General features: G+C 45.4%; 2 protein-coding genes across 4 annotated transcripts in view; both read left to right on the top strand.

Annotated features, from left to right (window-relative positions):
• Positions 1 to 928: 928 nt before the first annotated feature.
• On the top strand, positions 929 to 15166 carry IBA57 (iron-sulfur cluster assembly factor IBA57). Its single transcript, XM_048837398.2, has 3 exons — positions 929 to 1364; positions 4283 to 4629; positions 9960 to 15166. The coding sequence occupies exons 1-3, from the start codon at positions 1018 to 1020 to the stop codon at positions 10352 to 10354; spliced, it is 1089 nt and encodes a 362-aa protein (XP_048693355.1). The 5' UTR covers positions 929 to 1017; the 3' UTR covers positions 10355 to 15166.
• Positions 15167 to 18875: 3709 nt separating this feature from the next.
• Positions 18876 to 21431, top strand: part of LOC125631151 (meiosis-specific coiled-coil domain-containing protein MEIOC) — a 53115-nt gene continuing 50559 nt past the window's right edge. For 2 of the 3 annotated variants that reach the window (XM_048837399.2, XM_048837401.2), the window contains exon 1: positions 18876 to 19112. In XM_048837399.2, the coding sequence (XP_048693356.2) occupies positions 19053 to 19112 (60 nt within the window). In that variant the 5' untranslated portion in view covers positions 18876 to 19052. The remainder of the gene's footprint in view (positions 19113 to 21431) is intronic. The other variant, XM_048837402.2, reaches the window with a different exon arrangement.

The following is a 21431-nucleotide window of genomic DNA, read 5'->3' as shown; positions in this document are numbered from 1 at the left end:
ACGTAGAAACATGTTGAATAACAACCGCAAAAAAAAATCTCCAGGTCCAAAACACATCCTCCTCTTCGAAGCCCTGCCACACGCCTGATCAATTCCCAGAGAGCAGGAGAAAGATGGCAAACAGATGATCCCAGCCGTTTTAGTCGGAAGATGGCTCTACATAGTGTGTTTATGTCAGAACTGCACCTACTCAGGACAGGCTTTGCCATTTAATCCTGACTACATAAAAACCAAACATACTCAAAGAAAGCCAAGCATATGCTCTTTGTTGAGGTTACGTATGGGCCAGGTGCCAAGTTTTATACCAAAGTTGGGTCCTAGCGGCCTCGCAGCTTGAGCATTAGACTGGGACACAGGAGACCTGGGGTCTAAACCCTGCCCTGTCACTAGTCTGCTGGGTGACCTCGGGCGAGTCTCACCTCTGTGCCTCAGCTTCCCCACCCCTCAACTGGCAATACTGAGCTCCTTTGAGAAGTGCTTTGAGGGGTATGGCTGGACAGCATCCCGGGCTGCTGGGAAGGGGCAGTCTCACCCCACACTGGCTCATGCGATGGATGTCTGCCAGCCTCTCCCGGGGCCACCCGCCACGCTCTGGAAGGCGCCAGAGCAGCAGCTGGTACCTAGGCAGGCTGCTGCTGCAGGAGGTGGGGGTCAGTGTCAGGGCAACAGGGAGCCACCAAGGCCCGATACTGACTCGGGGGTGGGGGTGGGGGTGTGAAGTGAACCAGTTGTGCGGGGCGGGGGGGGGGGGGGGGGGGGGGACAGAGGGCAGGGGTTGCCTGAGGCCTTCCCTCGCTGGTGGGGGTCCTGCCCCCACAGCCCCACCCCGCAAGGAGCACTGGGCGTGGCTACCTAGGGAGGGGCGGAGTTAATGGGGCGGGGGCGGAGCGTTTTGTTACCACGCCCCCCCCCCCGCCGCGCGCTCCGCCTCGCTCCCAACCGGACACGCGCAAGATGGCGACTGCGAGTCCGACAGAGGTACTTGCCGGCGGTCTGCCCTGACGGGCCTCCGCCGCCATGTTGGTGAGGGCGGGCGCGGCGCTGCTAGGTCTGCCCCGCAGCCCCCGCCCGTGGGTAGGTGGGGGCGGAGGGATGAGGCGGCTGAGCGGGGGCGCCCCTCCCCCACCCGCGGCTGTTCGGTGCTTCCCGCTCAGCCGCGCGCTCCTGCGCGTGCAGGGGCCCGAGGCGGCCACCTTCTTGCAGGGGCTGCTCACCAATGACGTGGAGCGACTGGTGACGGGTGGGGCGGACCGTCCCCCGGAGGGCGGGGCTCCCTCGCCACAGAGCTCGCCCCCGCCACGCGCTCAGTACACGCATGCGCTCAACGTGCAGGGCCGGTGCCTCTATGATATCATCCTCTACAGGTGAGACCAATGCAAGGCGGGCGTGGGGGGGGAAGGAATGGGCAAGACTTGGAAGAGACCATTGCTAGAGTCAGTACCACTATTTTGCTAATAGGGGGACTGATGAGTTTGCTTGCTGTGAAGTCAGATGTGGACGCAGTGTCCCTAATGGTATAACTTGGCCAGATTTGGTGTCTGCAAAGTTAATTTAAGACCTGATTGAGCAAAACAATTAAGCCCTGGAAATGGGTGCAGTTTATATTAAGCGTGTGTTTAAGTATCTTGCTCATTTGGGGCCTTCTTAAATTATTTGGTGTGATTTTTTTTAAAAAGGTCACTCAAGTCATGAGCCCACTGCAAATTAAAGCAACTTTACAATAATAAACTTGCTGGCCCATGCCATGGAGGGAGAGATGCCTTTGTTTCACGTTTGCAATGGTGGTTTATTATGCATAACTGTTGGGGAAAAAATCCTGTTGAAAAATGGTGGTGATCTTTTAATGTCAACTAGGTATAGCTAATGTTACAGGGCCTGAACTTGCCTATGTCCATGGTCAACTTTATGATAAAATAAATGGGACCACTAACTGTGTAAAGTCAAGCGCATGTGTAAGTCTTTGCAGGATCCGGGCCATATCAGCCCTACAACATGCATTAATTCAGCTTTTCTCGTTCATTTAAAAAAAAAAAAAAGGTGGATGAAAGGTCTCATCTTTCCCCATTTAAATTAATTTGTATTGTTTTGTTCTCCCTTCACTTCTGTTCTTCAGAGGTAATTCCTGTCACTAGTATTTAAGAATTTTTGTGTATTTCCCATTTCACATACAATAATCCCCCAAGATGTTTTATGCAGTTTATCATAGTTACATGTCTTTTTTTTAATCTGTAAATAGTGCCGTCACAATGGACTCTTGATTGCCGGGTGGAGTCTGTACGCATTAGCACAATGTAAATAAGTAATAATGAGGTGCCTGTTCCTAATGTATCAATCACTATAGTACTGAAGCACCAACTCTAAAAATGTACTATGATGATATACGAACATATTGGCTCTGATTTTTCCACTGCCTTATGCAGTCATTTACATCTGTGCAAACTTGGTTTAAACTGCTACCAGAGTAGAATGGCAACGTTTCACAACTCCTTAACATAATTGTAAGGAGTGACAAATTGGGCTCTTGGATATTCTCAGCTCAGTTATTTTTATTACTTAACATTTATATTGTGGTCGTGCATAAAAGGCATAGAGAGATCAGGCCCCATTGTGATAGGCACTGTACAAAAACATACAGTTGTTGCCCATAACAAGTGGATGATATGAACAAGCAGGCCGGGGTAGGGGAAACAGGATAACTAATATAATAGAATGTGTGCAGTTCTTAGCTATTCAGTAGTAGTGATCACAGGCTTCATCTTCCTAGTTGTTATCAGGTTACAGTTTAATCTACGCATTATGGAAGGCGTAATTTTGAGGAGGGACTTCAAGGAGGGCAGTGGTGGATTTAGAGTTAGTGGAGCCCTGTGCCACCCTCATTATTGAGGGCCCCCCCTTGGGACCCAGTCAAGAAAAAGCATTCTTTCTTATCTCCCCCCCACCCCATTTTTCATTATTTTTTCTGTCATCCTCCTCTTATATTATAAGTAACAGGAAGTAAATGAAAATAAAGTGAGGTATCTTGATTAGGGCAGGAGGTTGGGGTGCAAGAGGGGGTGTGGGGGTTGGGCTCTGGGAGGGAGTTTGGGTACTGGGTGTGGGCTCTGGGCAGGGGGTTGGGATGTGGGAGGGGGTGAGGGGTGTAGGCTCTGGGAGAAAGTTTGGGTGCGAGCTCTGGGCTGGGGCAGGGGATTGGGGTGCAGGAGGGGTCAGGGGGGTAGCGCTTACCTTGGGCAGCGCGGCTCCCAAAGCAACATGCATACCCCTCTGGCAGCGGCTCCTAGGCAGGCAGGGGAGGGGAGGCTAGGCTAGGGGGTCTCTGCACGCCGCTGCATGCAGGCGCCACCCCCACAGCTCCCTTTGGCCGCAGTTCCCAGGCAATGGGAGCTGCGGAGGTGGCGCTCGGAGCGGGAGCAATGCGTGGAGACACTCCCCCCAGGGGCTGCAGGGACATGCCGGCTGCTTCTGGGAGTGGAGTGGTGTGGAGGGAGGGAGGTAGCGCGGGCAGGGAGCTGCCTTAGCCATGCTGCTGGCATGTCTCTGCGCGCCCCTTTTGGGGAGGGAGGCAGCAGGTCTTTGTGCACTACCTGGGGCGGGAGCAGTGTGTGGAACCTCCCCCCTCCCCTGCCAGGGGCACGCAGAAATGTGCCAGCAACCAGCCACTTCCGGGAGCGGCGTGGGGCCACGGCATGCAGGCAGCCTGCCTGCCTGAGCCCTGCTGTGCTGCCAGCCAGGGCTGGGGGGCACGTTGCCAGATGAGATTTGTCCTGCATTTTGGGGACCCCCTTGTCATGGGGGTCCCCGTGCCACCGCACTGTTTGTTTCATGGCAAATCCGCCTCTGAAGGAGGGTAAAATGATGGCTTACTGGGACTGGGGGTCTTTTCCCACTCATTGAAGGGGGGCAGGTATGGGTGAAAACACATTTGTCAGAGCCGTGGAGAATTGGGTGCTTATGGCTAGCATCGTTGAGAGTGAAGGCAGGAGTTTACCTTGCAATAATAGAATAACTTGGATAGGTTTGGTGGGACTTGGTGAATCTACGTCTAGATTTCCGTTCCTATATGATTTTACAATTTTGTTTGGTTTCTTTTTTTTTTTTTAACAGAAAAAAGTATGGTGCAAATATTTCATAGTTGTCCAAAAGGTTGAGTACCGCCCATATCAGCACCAGTAGCATTCAGTAAATTCTGCATATCATTGGACTTGGCTCAGGATTAAGGTAAAAAGCTCTGCTGAAACTACTTCTTCTGTTTCTTTTAACGTTGTATGTGTTACTGTTTCAGGCTTCATAAAAGTCAAGAAGAGGAACCAAATATCCTGCTGGAGTGTGACTGCTCAATGCTGGATTCTGTTCAAAAGCATTTGAAATTGTACAAGATCCGGAGGAAAGTAGATGTAGCCCCCTGCCTTGATCTCTCTTTGTGGGCAGTCATCCCAGAGGAACAGTCTGGAGATGTTTCCAGTATCCTTGATAAATGTGCAGACAAAACTTTGGTTTTAACTCCTGATCCCAGAGCAGAAGTCATGGGTTGGAGATTGATTACAAACAAAGAGGAAAATCCACTAGAAATTGTCCCTGGAAGTCATATAGGAAATGTTAGCGATTATCATAGGCACAGGTACAAACAAGGTAAAGCCGATTTAAGTTTTAAACCCTAGTGTATTAGCAAAATGAGGGAGATGTATGTTACTGTGAGAACTCCATACTCAAGATCTAATGCAAGACGCTAGAAGTTAAATGCTAATTATTGGATGTCTGAATGTGTTTGCTGACAGGGTAGTAAATACAGCTCTTGTTTAATACTTCTGGACTAAATTTGATTTCGTAACTATAACTATATTTTGAATACAGTATCCAGCTGCTGGGGTTTTTAATACATGTATGGATGTGGGCATGCCTATAGGATTACTGGTTTCCATATGGTCAGACATTTTTGTGGTTTGAGTCATTTTGATTATTTTTGGAATATTAACTGTGCTTGCTTGTTTGTTTGCCTGTTGCTGTGGGGAAAAAACAATCAAACTTGGCCTGTTTAGTAAAAATGTATGACTGGATTCATAAAGAAATTTACGATCAAAGCGATATGTATTTGCTTTGAGTTGGTAACTAAGATACTGCAATCTCATGTGTGTGGGTTCACCATTGTGCCCATGCAGAGCCCTACTGACTTCCATCGGACTCCAGCCAGGCATCAGATGAAACGAATCACTGGACAGGAAGTTGCATTTAATGTGGGCAAAGGGAGAAATGTAGTATATATTCTTGGTTCTTCAAAGGGGCTAATTTCCCAAAGCTGAGGAAAATTATGAGTGAAGTTGATGGAAAGGGAAAATTTAGACAGAGAAATGTGAATGAAGATTGAGAGTTCTTTAAGAACAGTTTATTAGATGGCCAAAAAGCCACGATTCCACAATCAAGAAAAAGGACAATTTTGGCCAAAAGTCTATCCTGAGTCAGCTGCAGAGCAAAGACAGTAATTATAAATAAAGCAACATATAACCAAAGGAAAAAGGAGGAATAGATAACTTCTAATTTATATTTATTGTTATTAAGTGCGGATAGTAAGGGGAGTTAAAGTCATCAGGGAAGAATCTATGGCTGGCAGGGCTAAGGACAATAAGGAGATTTTACTTAAAATCAAATATATTAGGAACAAAAGAAATCCAAGAAATGGTATAAGCCCATAGATGGAGATGGTAAAATTATTAATAATGATGCAGAAAAGGCAGAAGTGTTCAATAGATATTATTTTCTGTATTTGGAAAGAAGCAGAATGGTGTACTTGCATCATATATGTCTGATGAAGTACTTTACATTCTATTAGTAACTAAGGAGGATATTAATCATCATCCACTAGATATTAACCGGCCTGGATAACTTGAACTCAAGGGTCCTAAAACAGTGGGATGAAGAGCTCTGCCCACTGATGTGAATTTTTAATTAATCTCAGAATGCCAGGGCAATTTCAGAAGACTGGTAGAGTGCTGATGTTGTGCCAGTATTCCAAAAAGGCAAGGAAGATGATCTGAATAACTATAGGCTGGTTAGCTTGACAAATCCTAGGCAAATGAATGGAAAATCTGAAATGAGATTCAATTGATAAAGAATAAAAGGATAGGAATATAATTAATGCCAGTCAATGTGGTTTTATGAAAAATAGGTCTCGTCAAACAAACCTGATACCATTCTTTGAGATTACAAGTGTGGTTGACTTCTGTAAGGTAATTGACTTAGTAATGCATGATATTCTGATGTAGAAAAGTGAGCAGTATACAGTGTCAGCAAAGCACTAATTAAATGGCTTAAGACCTGGCAAACAGACAGATTGCAAAGTATTTGTCACTGGGAAATCATCACTAAATGGGGTTGGTCCTAGTGGGATTCGTGCTAGGCCCAGTGTTATTCAACACTTTATCACTGATCTGGAAGTAAATATAAAATCGCTGTGGCCGACACAAGGATTGACAGAGATAAACAATGATGAGGACAGGGCAGTCATACAGACTGGATCTGGAGCACTTGGTAAGCTTGGCACATTCAAACAAAAGGTATTTTAAAACAGCCAAATATGAAGTCAGACATCGAGAAACGGAATGTAGGCCATATTTCCAAAATGCGGGACTGTATCCTGGAAAGTAAACAAACGTAATCCTTGAGTATAAGGGAGAGTAGTGAGAGAGCAGGAGTGGGGAGGTGATTTTGCCTTCATGTCTGGCATTGGTGAGACCAACACGGGAATACTGTTGTCCACATATTTTAAAAGATTTTGAAAAACTAGAGAGACTGCATGAAAGAGCCACAAACATGATTTGAGAGCTGGAGAAAAATGTCTACTAGCAAGAGTCCTAGAACTCAATCTGTTTAGTTTATCAAAAAGAAGATGGAGAGGTGACACAATTAGTGTATAAGTATCTTCACGGGGAGGAAATGCCAGGTACTAATGGGCTCTGTAATCTAGTGGAGAAAGGCATAATATGAAGTAATGGCTGGAAGCTGAAGCCAGACAAATTCAAACTGAAGATAAGGCACAAACTTAATAGTGAGGGAGGCTGGTTAACCACTGGAACAAACTACTAAGGAAAGTTCTGGATTCTCCATCTCTTGTTGTCTTCATATCAAGACTGGATGCCTCTCTGGAAGATACACGTTAGTCAAACATAAGTTATTGGGAGCAATACAGGGATAACTGGGTGATATTTAATAGCCTGTGATATACAGGAGCTCAGACTAGATGATCTAATTCCCCTCTTTTGGCCTTAAACTTTACAGGGTCTGCCCTTCCAAATCAGATTACAGGACAGTATCAGAGCCTGTCTTAACCACAGTTCTAGGTTTAAAAAATAAAGAAGAGGACTTGCAGCCTAATTTTCATAGGTACTGAGCACCTGAAGCTCCTACTGAAAATTAGTCTACTATTGGATAATAACAGGAAATACTTCAGTTAAACTATATTTTTACCTTAAGTATTTAATATATTAGAGTCTGAGCTCCTTACCCATAACTATTTCACATTTGGGGACAATGTATACCTTCAGATCAGCGGCACTGCTATGGGTACCCGCATGGCCCCACAGTATGCCAACATTTTTATGGCTGATTTAGAACAACGCTTCCTCAGCTCTCGTCCCCTAAAGCCCCTACTCTACTTGCGCTATATTGATGACATCTTCATCATCTGGACCCATGGAAAAGAAGCCCTTGAGGAATTCCACCATGATTTCAACAATTTCCATCCCACCACCAACCTCAGCCTGGTCCAGTCCACACAAGAGATCCACTTCCTGGACACTACAGTGCTAATAAACAATGGCCACATAAACACCACCCTATACCGGAAACCTACTGACCGCTATTCCTACCTGCATGCCTCCAGCTTTCACCCTGACCACACCACACGATCCATCGTCTACAGCCAAGCTCTGCGATACAACCACATTTGCTCCAACCCCTCAGACAGAGACAAACACCTACAAGATCTCTGTCAAGCTTTCTTACAACTACAATACCCACCTGCAGAAGTAAAGAAACAGATTGATAGAGCCAGAAGAGTTCCCAGAAGTTACCTACTACAGGAGAGGCCTAACAAAGAAAATAACAGAACGCCACTAGCCGTCACCTTCAGCCCCCAACTAAAACCCCTCCAACGCATTATTAAGGATCTACAACCTATCCTAAAGGATGACCCAACACTCTCACAAGTCTTGGGAGACAGGCCAGTCCTTGCCTACAGACAGCCCCGCAACCTGAAGCAAATGCTCACCGACAACCACATACCACACAATGGAACCACTAGCCCAGGAACTTATCCTTGCAACAAAGCCCGTTGCCAATTGTGCCCACATATCTATTCAGGGGACACCATCACAGGGCCTAATAACATCAGCCACACTATCAGAGGCTCGTTCACCTGCACATCCACCAATGTGATATATGCCATCATGTGCCAGCAATGCCCCTCTGCCATGTACATTGGTCAAACTGGACAGTCTCTACGTAAAAGAATAAATGGACACAAATCAGATGTCAAGAATTATAACATTCATAAACCAGTCGGAGAACACTTCAATCTCTCTGGTCACGCAATCACAGACATGAAGGTCGCTATCTTAAAACAAAAAAACTTCAAATCCAGACTCCAGCGAGAAACTGCTGAATTGGAATTCATTTGCAAATTGGATACTATTAATTTAGGCTTAAATAGAGACTGGGAGTGGCTAAGTCATTATGCAAGGTAGCCTGTTTCCTCTTGTTTTTTCCTACCCCCCCCCCCCCCCCCCAGATATTCTGGTTTAACTTGGATTTAAACTTGGAGAGTGGTCAGTTTAGATGAGCTATTACCAGCAGGAGAGTGAGTTTGTGTGTGTATGGGGGTGGGGGGGAAGTGAGAAAACCTGGATCTATGCAGGAAATAGCCCGACTTGATTATGTAAAGAGTTGTCACTTTGGATGGGCTAGCACCAGCAGGAGAGTGAATTTGTGTGTGGGGGTGGAGGGTGAGAAAACCTGGATTTGTGCTGGAAATGGCCCACCTGTTGATCACTTTAGATAAGCTATTACCAGCAGGACAGTGGGGTGGGAGGAGGTATTGTTTCATATTCTCTGTGTGTATATAAAGTCTGCTGCAGTTTCCACGGTACACATCTGATGAAGTGAGCTGTGGCTCACGAAAGCTCATGCTCAAATAAATTGGTTAGTCTCTAAGGTGCCACAAGTACTCCTTTTCTTTTTGCGAATACAGACTAACACGGCTGTTCCTCTGAAACCTGAGCTCCTACAGTATAATGAATCTGTGGTCATAATGAAGATGGGTGCATAGTTTTTAATGGACCCACACTGAGTATTTCCTTTACTAATCTGTCATCAGAAGTTATTTATATTGTCAAAAAGGAGAAAATACTAATGTTTCCATAAAGCTGTTATTAACTAATTTGATGTTTTTTATTTCTCTGTATGCCCTGACTTTTAAGATAAAACATATAATTGGTCTGTTTGCTGAAGAGGTATTTTCATTTGACCATCCTATGTTTATTACATAGCTTTTGACCAAAAATAACACTTTTTTTTACCCTAAAGTCTACTTATGTGATTAAGGTGAGCAGGATATGGCCCTTTGTATTAAATGTATACAAGTTCATTTGGGTCCAGGTTTTGACTGCCTGGTTTTGACTGCCCTCCATTTCAGTAGTGTGCTTGTGAATGCTCAAAACGTCAGCAGATCAGGCTCTGATACAGCTTTTTGGCTCACCTTTTAAATCAGCATTTGCTAGCCTTGCTCAGTTATGACTCGTGATTTCAACTTGGGTCTCCAACCAAAGTATTGAAAAACCAATAACTTCAAACTATTTCTACTTTTTTTTTTTTTCCAAATTACAGTTTTCAGCGAACAAGATGGATGCTAAAAGTGCTATATATTGTGAGAGCCTGACAAAACTTACCAGTTACTTCTGTTTTCCCCCCAGGAATAGCTGAAGGTGTAAAAGACATCCCCCCAAGAGTAGCCTTGCCACTGGAATCCAACCTGGCCTACATGAATGGCATCAGTTTTACCAAAGGCTGTTATATTGGGCAGGAGTTAACAGCCAGGACCCACCACATGGGTGTCATCCGCAAACGCCTATTGCCAGTGCAGCTTTCAGCTCCTTTGCCATTGGGAAGCATTCCCGAGGGTGCTGCAATCTTAACTGAATCGGGAAAGTCAGCTGGCAAGTACCGCGCTGGTGGAGATGAACTTGGCATAGCTTTGCTGCGATTAGCTAACATAAATGAGCCACTTCATATCAGTTTACCAGGCGACACTAGTGTGAACCTTACTGCATCTATACCTAACTGGTGGCCAAAAACTACCAACAAATAAATGAGGAATCCTGTGTGGCACATCTGCCTTACTTAACAAACTTTGTCTGATAGGCTGGGAAATTCATTCACTCTCTCACTCCCTTCCATCATGTCTTCCTTTGTCTTTACCTTTTATTTGCAGAACTTGAGCAGTGTGTATTACAAAAGGGTCCTTGGGAACTGGGCCAAAAGGCAGAAGGAACCTGATGCATCATCGAGTCATTGACAAATCAAGGGCTAAGTGGAGAAGCACATAGGAGAGCAGAGAAATATTCAGCAAAGTCTTGTAAAGTTCAGGAGCAGGAGTTTCTGCTGCTTGCTTCCCCTTAAGGGAGAGGTGTATGGGGAGGGAGATTAAGGAGACTTGGGCTGTGCTGGGCAACTAGGCTCCGTTCCTGAAGATCCTTGACCCAGCCACAGCACTCTTGTGGCCCATCCTCTCCCTCTGTGACCTGTACCATACTTCCCTCCCTGAAAGAGAGTGAAGACAGGCCAATTATTGCTGGTTGTATCAGTCCCATGGGAATTTGCATGGTACAGAGGAGATCTCTATACTGACTTCCACTAGCTGATTAGCTCACCCAAAACCAAGGACCCACAGCTCTGCAGAGAGGGACTTCCGTGGGCTCTGGAACCATAGAGGAGCCTGTCACAGAGACACTGCTCCCCAGCTCTGTGTCTGGGAGCTTTGCTGGGAATTTTTGGTTTCCTCCCATGACATAGTGGATGGTTACATATAGCTTGAAGAGTCTCTTTGGGGCAGAGGGAGGAGGCTTGGCATGGGTGAGGAATATTAAGGAGTCCAGTGGGGCTGCTAAGGAATCCAGCCCCTACTCTATGTGAGGTGCCCTGGGTTTATTTGCGTGGTGCTGGATCTGGGACCTGCTGCCCTCCATTGGATGGATCAAAACTTATTCTGAATATAGTGCTGCATATATTGAAATGCTGAAAGGGGAGGTGGGAATAGGAATTTTATCACAGTATGTGTCAAATGTTTTTATATCGGATTATTTTTGTGGTATTGTAAGGCTTTTTAATAGCAGTGTGCTGCCCATTTCTTTCAATAGCGTGTGTTTTTGCTACACTCTGGCTAAAATGTTCACTGTGAATGTTCCTTGCATCAGGCTTTCTGCACCGCTCCTAAATTGCTGATTGATGAGAGCTTTTTCTGTCATTACTGTTAACTCTCTCTGAAGGAATAGGAATGGATTGTACTCTGTCTGCATTTGAAATAAGAATTTTGCTTTTAATACTTGACCACATGGGCGAGCAATGTATGCAGATGATGTAATATCAGTATGTACTCTACTGTTGCAAGGTCAGCAGAGGGAGCACAATGGTCAATAGTATACCCACAGCTGCCCTGCCATGGCCAGGATACTGGTAATAAAGGCCTGGGCTATGCACAAGTTCATGTCGGGGTGTGATATTTACTGAAATAGGTACGCCGATACAACTCCTAGTCTGCACACAATCATACTTGTATAAAGATGCCTTCCTCATCCTTTATGGGAATAAACTATATTGATATAAACTTTATACCAGTATAATTGGTTTAAATTTGTCAGCAAATGTTGAGGTTTTGGTTGGCAGAAATCACAAATAAGGGTACGTATATGCTAGAAATGCTACAGTGATACAGCTGTGCCACTGTAGTTTTAGGCACTTGCTACAGCCACAGAAAGGGTTCTTCTATCGATGTAGTAAATCCCCATCTCTGAGAGGTGGTAGGTAGGTTTGACAGAAGAATTCTTCTGGTGACCTACCACTGTCTACACTGGGGCCTAGGTTGGCTTAACTATGTTGCACAGGATGTAAAATTTTTCACAGTCCTGAGTGATGTAGTTGAGCTGACCTAACTTTGTAGTGTTGATGAGGCCTGAGTGTAGACGTATGCAAAACTGTACTGCCAAAAGGAAACTTTCACTGGCAAAACTTTCTAGTGTACACCAGGTCTAAGTGTAGCCATGCTAAGGAGGTTGTACCACTTTAAATATACAAGTATAGTTAATAGTTAAAAGAGTACAACTTTCTGTGTAGACAAGCCTAAATAAAGGTACTAAGAACACATAAATAAAATATTAGGACCATGTGCCTTGTGATTCTTAAAAAAGAAAAAGTGCCAAAAACCTTCAGGAGGCAGCCAAAACCCCAGGCGGTATGACTGTTCCCACACAATCTCTTCAAAGTCAATGAAGGGACATGTCCCCTCCCCAAGGTGAGATGTCCACTCCTTCCCTGCCAACATGAATCTCAGCCACATAGAGGGCTCTCTCTGGGGGATGGGGGACAGTGCCACAAATATGCATGAGGGAGTAACAATCCTGCCTTTGATAAGAAAATGCTGAGTAGAGCCTGTGCAGTGCCCTATGGATCTGAGGCCTGCTTGCCACCCACACTCCATGCCCTGTTCTTCCCAGCTGTCTAACTCTTTTGCCCTAAACTAGGGGGTTTTCCAGGCCCGCACTTTCCTCACTGCTTCACTACTGCCCCCATCCTCCCAACAGCTTCATGTGGCCCCCAAACAAGGCCTTCGGGTTAGTCCCTGCTGCTGGCTCTTACTGAGGGTTTCTCTAGCCACCTTACTTCCTGGGTGCTCAAACCTGCACCCAAAAATTTGGGGCCCCTTTGACTGCTGCTACTTCATGTTGGCTACTGCTGCTTTTTCCATCTTTGCACCTCTTCCCCCCCACCCCACTCAGGGCCTCCTCTTCCTCACTCCCTCTAACCCTAAACTAATTTATAGAAGCTGTGTGTATTTTTTTTAAGTAAATAATGTGAACTCAGAAGTGAGGTGTGGGGAAGAGGAGTGAGGGGGATGAATGAGTAGGGTCCTGATTGAATGGGTCTGGAAGGAGCCCAAGATGATGAACTAGCCCTGTTTAATATTTGTTTGAAATAACCATTGTCCAAAGAGCATTTCATCGTTGCCTTGCTGTAGCCATTACTGTGAAGTGAAATGTGTATGAAAAATGCTTATATTCATTAAAACTCCTCAGGCTTGCTGTAAAAGAAATCTGTGGAATTACTCATTAAAAATTAGCTATGTCAATGATTTAATATTGGTGCTTCTGTGTGATTGGCCTGTAGGTTAGGTGGAGTTGCACAGACAAAGGTCTTTTATTTTTCAGTGATAGTAGTACGTTATGTTGGCAGATGTGCTTGTCTTCACAGAAGGGTTCTGCTCATATGCCCACTGTAGTCAATGTGGTCTTAACCCATTCTGGATCAATGTCAAGATGTTAAATTAAGCATCCTCTAACTACCAGAACAGGAAGTTAAAGATGAACTGGAAGGCTTGTTACCTGTCAAGACGAAGTTCACTTTCTGCTGTTTCTCCTGCAAAGGATGATATCATTAATACCTTAAAGAACAAGAAGGTGCACAAGAAGGGTTGTTTTAGGTGGTCAGTAAGGCAGCTCCTTGTGCTTTTTATATAAATCTCCACGTGCAGTTTGGGATCATCATTTTTCTTAATTAAAAAAAAAATCAGTTTTTCTTTAAAGATTACCCGTTACTATTGGACAGGAGCAGGGGGTAGCTGCAATCTCTTGGCCACTGTTGTGCCTCCCTTCTTAATGCCAGTAAAACTACCTGTGTTTTAACTAGCACTGATCTTGAAGACTTGTCTTATTAACCGTGTATGATGAGTGCCAAGTTTGCCTGACAGACATCATTCTGACGCTACAAAACTAAAATTGCCTTTGGGATATAAGAAAATTGATAAAGAATCATAGAAATGTAGGACTGGAAGGGATCTCAGTCTAGTCCAGTCCCCTGCACTGAGACCATCCCTGACATGTGTTTGTCTAACCTGTTTTTAAAACCCTCCAAGTAGTAATATTATTTGTGTTAAATATTTAAAAATAAAAGCCTCTATTAAGGCACAAGAGGAATTGGGACTAGAAAAGATAAAAGGAATCCTTCTCAATGACAGCAATTGTCCCAGTATTCTTCAGTTACAGATAGGGTTAAAAATCTAATTATCATTGTGAAATAAGTTACCTTTTTTGTTTGTTTGTTTGTTATTAAAATGTTTATTGGCAGCTCCCATTTGAAGTGTTCCCATCCAAGCTTTTCTAAACTTAACTCAAGTGTTAATCTTGATGAGTGTACTGTTGTGCAGAAGTACTCCAAGTTGTCCAAGGTAATAAAAGTCCAATTTAGCCTGTTACATAAAATTGTTTATAAAGTCAGCAAAAGTTAGACACTGTTTTCTAGGGTTACATTTTAAAAAATGTTGACGCAGCTCGAAATGGCTACCTTCTTGTTTACCTATTAAGTGAGAGATCAAACAGACTGTTAATTTCCAAACTTGGTCAAATAAACTTAGTCAAATAATAATTACTCTATTTTTGCTGAAAGTCTTATCATGAAATCCATCAATGAGACATATAAGTGATGCTTGGCTACTTACCCACGAAGGAAAAAAATGAAAAAAGGCCTCTATTTTCATTTATTTTGGGCAAGGATATTTTTGTGCGATTGAAGAATTGTTTGGCTGTGGTATTGACATAGGAATGAGTCCCTGAAGAGTCTTTTTAGTGCAGTCTTTTTAGATTATGTAAGATTCCTCAGTATCAGTCAGTTCTTAGGTTGCTTATAGAGTTTTTTGTTTTATTTTTTTAAGCTTGAACTAGAAATTAATCTGTAGTGCTTTAGACTTTCTGGATTCTCTGAATGTGACAAAGGAGAGACTGTGTAGAATATGCTTATGCTGGTTTGTCAAGAAAAGCTTTTCCCTCCGCCACCAATTGCGCAAGCTCTTCTCAGAATATTTATATGGTACTACTGTATATGCACCAGGAATAAACACAGTTTCTTCTTTTCATGGGAGCCGTATCTATTATTTCAGCTACATACACACATTTCTTACTGCCTCTTAATATGTGAAAGGCTTTTATGTTACCAAGGGCTGGATATATATATTTTTTTTAATAAACACAGATCACAATTTTCAAATGTGGATGCTTAAAGTTAGACACCTAAACACATAATATACGCAACTAACTGAAAGTGGCTTGATTGTCAGACATGTTAAGCAACACCCATTGGTATCAAAGGGAGCTGTGTGAGTTCAGTACTTCTGAAAATCTAACTGCTTTAGTTATCTGCTTATTCATGCACTTAAGCACTTCCAGTTAGGCACCAAAGTTAGGAAAAAATGGCTTTGCTTGTTATGAGGTTGCATTGAAATATACCTTACAGGTGGTAAATAATTAGAGGTACTCTATTAATCTTAAAATAAATTATTAGACTGACTGAAATGAAATAGATAACTCTATTACTCTCTGGAGACATATGTAATTTAAATTAAATTTAACCTGAAGTGGTCAAAAAATGGAAAATAACCAGTGGACTTCTTTTTCCCTCCACTGTTTTTCACATGAACTAAAATGTTTGATGTTTTCTCACTACGTCTTTCAATGACTAATCTCACCAAAAATTAAGAAAACAACCACTACAGAGAGAAAAACACATCACTGCAAGCACACTGCCACTAAAACACATTATTAAAGGCAGGGCTGATAGGACCACCTATTATTAAAATTGTTCAACACTTTCCATTATAAGACTCTGTTTTCAGTTTCTTATAACTTTTGCAAACTTTTACTGTCTGGGCTGAAATTTTCCATGCCAGGTTTCTGTGGCCAGGGGTATCGACTAAATGTTTGCGGAAATTTCAGCCACAACAATTAATCCATTTCCAAGAATGATGCTAGGGAAAAATACATTGTTTTGCCTGTTAAAATCTAGCACCTCCGTTGGGAAAAAAGATAACAAAGGCTCTACTGGGATAGTGCTTGGGGTCTCCTACAGACCCCCCCCCCCCCAGGATCCCGTTTGGATATGGATAGGGAGCTCTACTATTTTTAATGAAATAAATGCTACTGGGAATTGAGTGATTATGGGAGATTTTAATTTCCCAGATATAGTTTGGAGGACTAGTGCTTCTAATAATGGTCGGGCCCAGATATTCCTCGATGTGAAAGTCAACAGATTGATTCACCAAACAGTCACCGAACCAACAAGAGGTGATACCGTTTTAGATTTAGTATTGGTAAGTATCAAGGACCTCATAGAAAAATTGTTTGTAGAAGACAACCTTAGTTTGAGTGATTATGAGTTAATTCAGTTTAACTTAAATGGAAGGATAAACAAACATAGGTTGGCAACTAGAGTCCTGGATTTCAAAAGGGTAAACCTTCAGAAAATTAAGGAAATTAGTTAGAGAAGTGGAGTGGACTAACGTGGAGGAGGCTTGGAATTGCTTTAAGTCAAAGTTGCAAAACCCTGCAACCCAAGAAAGGAGAAAAGTGTAGAGAAGGGTTGCAGATGAAATTGGATGAACAACCATCTCAAATAGTTAATTAAAAAGCAGAAGGAATTCTATAAGGAATGGAAGAAGGGATGGATCAGCTACCATTTAAAGGTCTGAAAGTTGGGGGGGGATGAGAACTGTCAAAAGCCAAGCACAGTTGGACCTTGCACAAGAAATTAAAACAAATAGTAAGAGAATCTTTGGCCATATAAAGAAAACTAGGAAAGAAGAAGTGGGACCGCTAAACACTGAGGATGGTGAGGAGATTTAAAATAATCTAGGTGTGGTCCAACACCTAAATGAATGTTTTGCCTCAGTTTTTAACAGGGTAATGAGGAACTTGGGGGCAGCGGCTAATGGAAGAAGGATGTGGAAGCTAAACTCAAACAGTTTAGAGGGACTAAATTGGAGGGCCCTGATAATCTCCCTCCAAGAATATTAAAGGAACTGGCACATGAAATTGCAAGCCCAATAGCAAGGATTTTTAATGAATCTCTAAACTCGGGGGTTCTACTCTGACTTGAGAATTGCAAATACAGTACCCCTATTTATGAAAGGGGAAAAAAGTGAACTACTGGCCAGTTAGTTTGACCTGAACTGTATGCAAGGTCTTAGAACAAATTCTGAAAGAGAGAGAAGTTAAGGATAAGGTCTACCTAATTGCCACAATTGGGGTCAGAAAGGAATTTTCCCTTAGGTCAGATGGCAGAGACCATGGGGGGTTTTCACCATCATCTACAGCAGGGGGTCACTTGCTGGTTTGAACTAGAATGAATTGTGGATTCTTTGTAACTTGAAGTCTTTAAATCAAGGTTTGAGAACTTCAGTAACTCAGCCAGAGGTTTAGGGCCTATTTACAGGAGTGGGTGGGTCAGGTTCTGTGGCCTGTCAGGTGTAGGGGGTCAGATTAAATTATCATAATGATCCTTTCTGTCCTTAAAGTCTATGTGTTGGAGCAGGGACTTGAAATTTGACAGGGAGTGAGTGGCCTTTATGTCAAGATTGTGCCTTTTGCTGTCTCCCTAAAAATCTGCCCAAATTTGTGCAAGATATAAGCCTTTGAAAATTTTCAATCACAGTTCATGCAAGTTTAGTAGAGATTTCTTAGATTTTAGCAGCTAAATTCAGTGATGATTCTGTACGCACTGGCATGCTTCATCATAGGCTCGAGCAGGACTCTTACTGCAGTTACATCTCTGTGCTGCGGGTCCTGGTCCACAGCTGGCTCTCAGGTTCCCAATCTCACTCCGCGCATGGGATGGATTGCACCTTCAGTCTTTGCACCGAGTGACCCCGGCTGTAAGGGGAAGTCTGGCGGGTGGGATGTGGGTGGAACATGTCTCTAAGGGTTTGACTGCTTTTGATTTAGAAACACAGAAAGCCAAGTAATTTTTCCACAATAAGCAGGTGAGTGCAGCATCAACCCAGCCTGCAGGTTGATGGCTGCCCTGCACCTGGCCCCACTGCAGCCAGTTAGTGCAGACACTGACAGTGGCTTTCACAGGCACACACTTGGCTGCTGAGAATGGGCCCCCCCAGCTTCTCATTTCACACCAGGAGTTGGGCATGGAGCTGTGAGCACCATGACAACTGGAGCTGGCTGAGGAAACAAGGCCATAGCCCAGGCCCTGTACTTGGGTCACAAAGTAACTCCTGGTGTGGGCACGCTGCTCCTACCCTTTGTAGTGGTTTGCTCCAACTCCCCCACACTCTCTTCTAATCCTGAAATGGTTTGCCCCAACCCCCTCCCAAATTCTTCTAAACCATGAAATGCCTCATCCCAAACCCCGGCCCCATTCTGGCCCGACATGGTTTACCCTCACTTCCCTCTCTCCCCCTCCCACTGCCCCTGAAATGGTTTGCCCCAACCCCCTCTTTTCCTTCCCAGCCCTGATAGGGTTTGCCCCTCCCCCCGCCGCATACACCCTTCTAACCCTGAAATGGTTTGCCCTCAATCCCCCTCTCTTCTAACTCTGAAATGGTCCGTCCCAGGCCCCTCACACTGCGCCCCTTCGAACCCTGCTCGTCTCAGGCCCCGCCTCCCACAATAATTTATCCCAGCGACCTATCCCACTCTCAGCCGCCCCGCCCCGTCCTCCATTGGTTGTCAAGGAGCTTTTCCGTCCCCTCCCGCGCGCTCTTCATCCCGCTCTGCTCGCAGATTGGGCGACCGGGAGGGTGGGAAGGAGCGCGCGCTGAGAGGGGAGCGCGCCGAGGGAGACCGTTAGCTGCTCCGCCCCCACCTTCCCCCAGCCTGGCTCCCGCCTCGCCTCGCGCCCGACGCGGGGCGGGGCGGGGCGGGGCGGTTGGGGAGCCGCTCACCTGTCCGTGGGTGAAGCGGGCTCGGCGGGCGCCACCATCCCGCGCCCGGGCGAAGGGGTGGAGGAGGGGTAAGATGGTGGCTGCTAGCGCCCAGCCGCGGGCTCCCCGCTTCGCGAAGGCCTCTTGGCCGGAGGTGAGGCCAAGCCCCACTTCTGCCCCGGGAAGGGATGGGACAGGAGCCTCCTGGCCTCCGGTGGGCGGCGCCAGGAGGCCAGTTTGGCTGGGTGTCCTGCTGATCTAGTTCAGAGTAGCAGCCGGGTTAGTCTGTATTCCCAAAAAGAACAGGAGGACTCGTGGCACCTTAGAGACTAACCGATTTATTTGAGCATGAGCTTTCCTGAGCTACAGCTCACTTCAGCGGGTGCTTACTTCTCCCTGGGGCTCCCCCTCCCCCTTTGTACTCGGGGCGGGTGCGGGTCAGAGTCCGGCTTCCTCCTCCAGGGCAGGGGGGGCGGGTGCGCCTTGCTGCTCGACGGGGGGGGCAGGTGCTCCCCTCGCCTCAGGTATTGGGGCAGGTGTGACAGCCACCCTCCCACTTACTTCTCTGGTAGTGGGGGGCTGGGCTGCTCCCTTCCCTTTGCCTGTTGGGGTAGTGACCCCCCCACACTCACTTCTCTGGCAGTGGGGGGCTGGGCTGCTCCCTTCCCTTTGCCTGTTGGGGTAGTGACCCCCCCCCACACTCACTTCTCTGGCAGTGGGGGGCTGGGCTGCTCCCTTCCCTTTGCCTGTTGGGGTAGTGACCCCCCCCCCACACACACTTCTCTGGCAGTGGGGGGCTGGGCTGCTCCCTTCCCTTTGCCTGTTGGGGCAGTGACGCGCCCCCCACTCACTTCTCTGGCAGTGGGGGGCTGGGCTGCTCCCTTCCCTTTGCCTGTTGGGGCAGTGACGCCCCCCCACTCACTTCTCTGGCAGTGGGGGGCTGGGCTGCTCCCTTCCCTTTGCCTGTTGGGGCAGTGACCCCCCCCCACACTCACTTCTCTGGCAGTGGGGGGCTGGGCTGCTCCCTTCCCTTTGCCTGTTGGGGCAGTGACCCCCGCACACACACACACACACACACTCCCCATCCTGCTCCCAGGGCGTCCTCTCGGGGCTTTCGAAGTGCCCATCACTGTGGTATCTACGTGGGGCTGGCGGCTGCCACGCTGTACTGACCCCTCCAACAGCACTGGTGGTGGCAATGGGTAACCCAATTTTCTGCCCGCTGCTGGGGGTCTTGCCAGTCGTCCACCCTCCCTGCTACCCCTGCCCTAGTGCCCACTAGCTCCTGTTCATACCTTCCCGCCATAGTGCTGAAAGGGTTTGTTGGGGGTAGTGTTTGCAGACCTGGAAAAAGCAATTAAAAATCAAGCTGGGTCATTGAGGGGCACACTTTAATCACTTCCTGAAGCTGTTGCTACCAAAGTATGGCACTCTTCCCCTCTCATGCTTTTTTCACACCGCTTTAAGCGCTGTACAGGGGTGACTGTTGATGTATCTTCCCATCTTATTGAAAGTGTAATTGGGGGAAGTTATCTATTGCCACAAGTTTTAAAGTGTCTCTCAGGCCATGTTTATCTACAGACTTCTGCTGGCCTAGCTCTGTTCATCTGGGATGGGGTATGGTCCCTGACTAACATAGCTGCTGGCAGATGCAATTATGCTGGCCAGAAAGTGCAGTTTTATTGGTATAGCTTGTTTTGCTCACGGAAACAAGGGGTGGAATAAGCTGTACCAGTAAAAGTGCATCTTTGCCTGTATAAGTTAGGAGCACCTTGTTGGTATAATGACAGGTTTCAGAGTAACAGCCGTGTTAGTCTGTATTCGCAAAAAGAAAAGCTCATGCTCAAATAAATTGGTTAGTCTCTAAGGTGCCACAAGTACTCCTTTTCTTTTTGCTGGTATAGTGTACCACTTTTTCTATACGGGTGAAGTGCTCCTACTGTATATATGGATTTAGTAGTGGTTGGACAGCTAGACTCTGAATTATTTCTAAAATCACTAGGGTGTGGATAAATATTAAAATCTGTTTCATGAAGAACTGATGTTAAACATTCAAGGATGTTATGCAGTTTTGAAGACAAGAGGATACCTTAGTGCCTTTTATTGATATTGCAAAACAGTATAAATGAGGGCTGTGACTTGTTCTTATATGGTAAATTATATATATTTATATGTGAAAATGAAGAAGCATCTTCCTTTCCCCATCTCTATCATACATATTCCTGCCAAAAATCTGTTAAGAGGTTATAGGGAGAAGTGAAAGAATGTGAGAGGTGGTGGGCTACAGAAAATAGTGACATTTCTGAACAGAGGGATGTCAGAGGAGAGTTGTGAAGTAAACAAGTACAAAAGCTTGAACTACAGTACAAGGAGGCAGGAGTCATTTGTGCTGAAACATCAGATGTTAAGAGAATGCTGAGGGGAATAAAATAGCATTTACTGAACCTGAAATAAAAATTTAAATGCATTTTAT

The sequence above is a fragment of the Caretta caretta genome, chromosome 2 (genome assembly GCF_965140235.1).
Source record: "Caretta caretta isolate rCarCar2 chromosome 2, rCarCar1.hap1, whole genome shotgun sequence".
Lineage (NCBI taxonomy): Eukaryota > Metazoa > Chordata > Testudines > Cheloniidae > Caretta > Caretta caretta.
This window is presented reverse-complemented; position numbering and strand designations above follow the sequence as displayed.

Bases quoted from the DNA above. Each gene is read 5' to 3' on its own strand.
- IBA57 (XM_048837398.2), top strand. From the start codon at position 1,018: ATGTTGGTGAGGGCGGGCGCGGCGCTGCTAGGTCTGCCCCGCAGCCCC. The intron at 1,365-4,282 runs GTGAGACCAATG...TTACTGTTTCAG, and splicing joins TATGATATCATCCTCTACAG to GCTTCATAAAAGTCAAGAAG. The intron at 4,630-9,959 runs GTAAAGCCGATT...TTTTCCCCCCAG, and splicing joins TAGGCACAGGTACAAACAAG to GAATAGCTGAAGGTGTAAAA.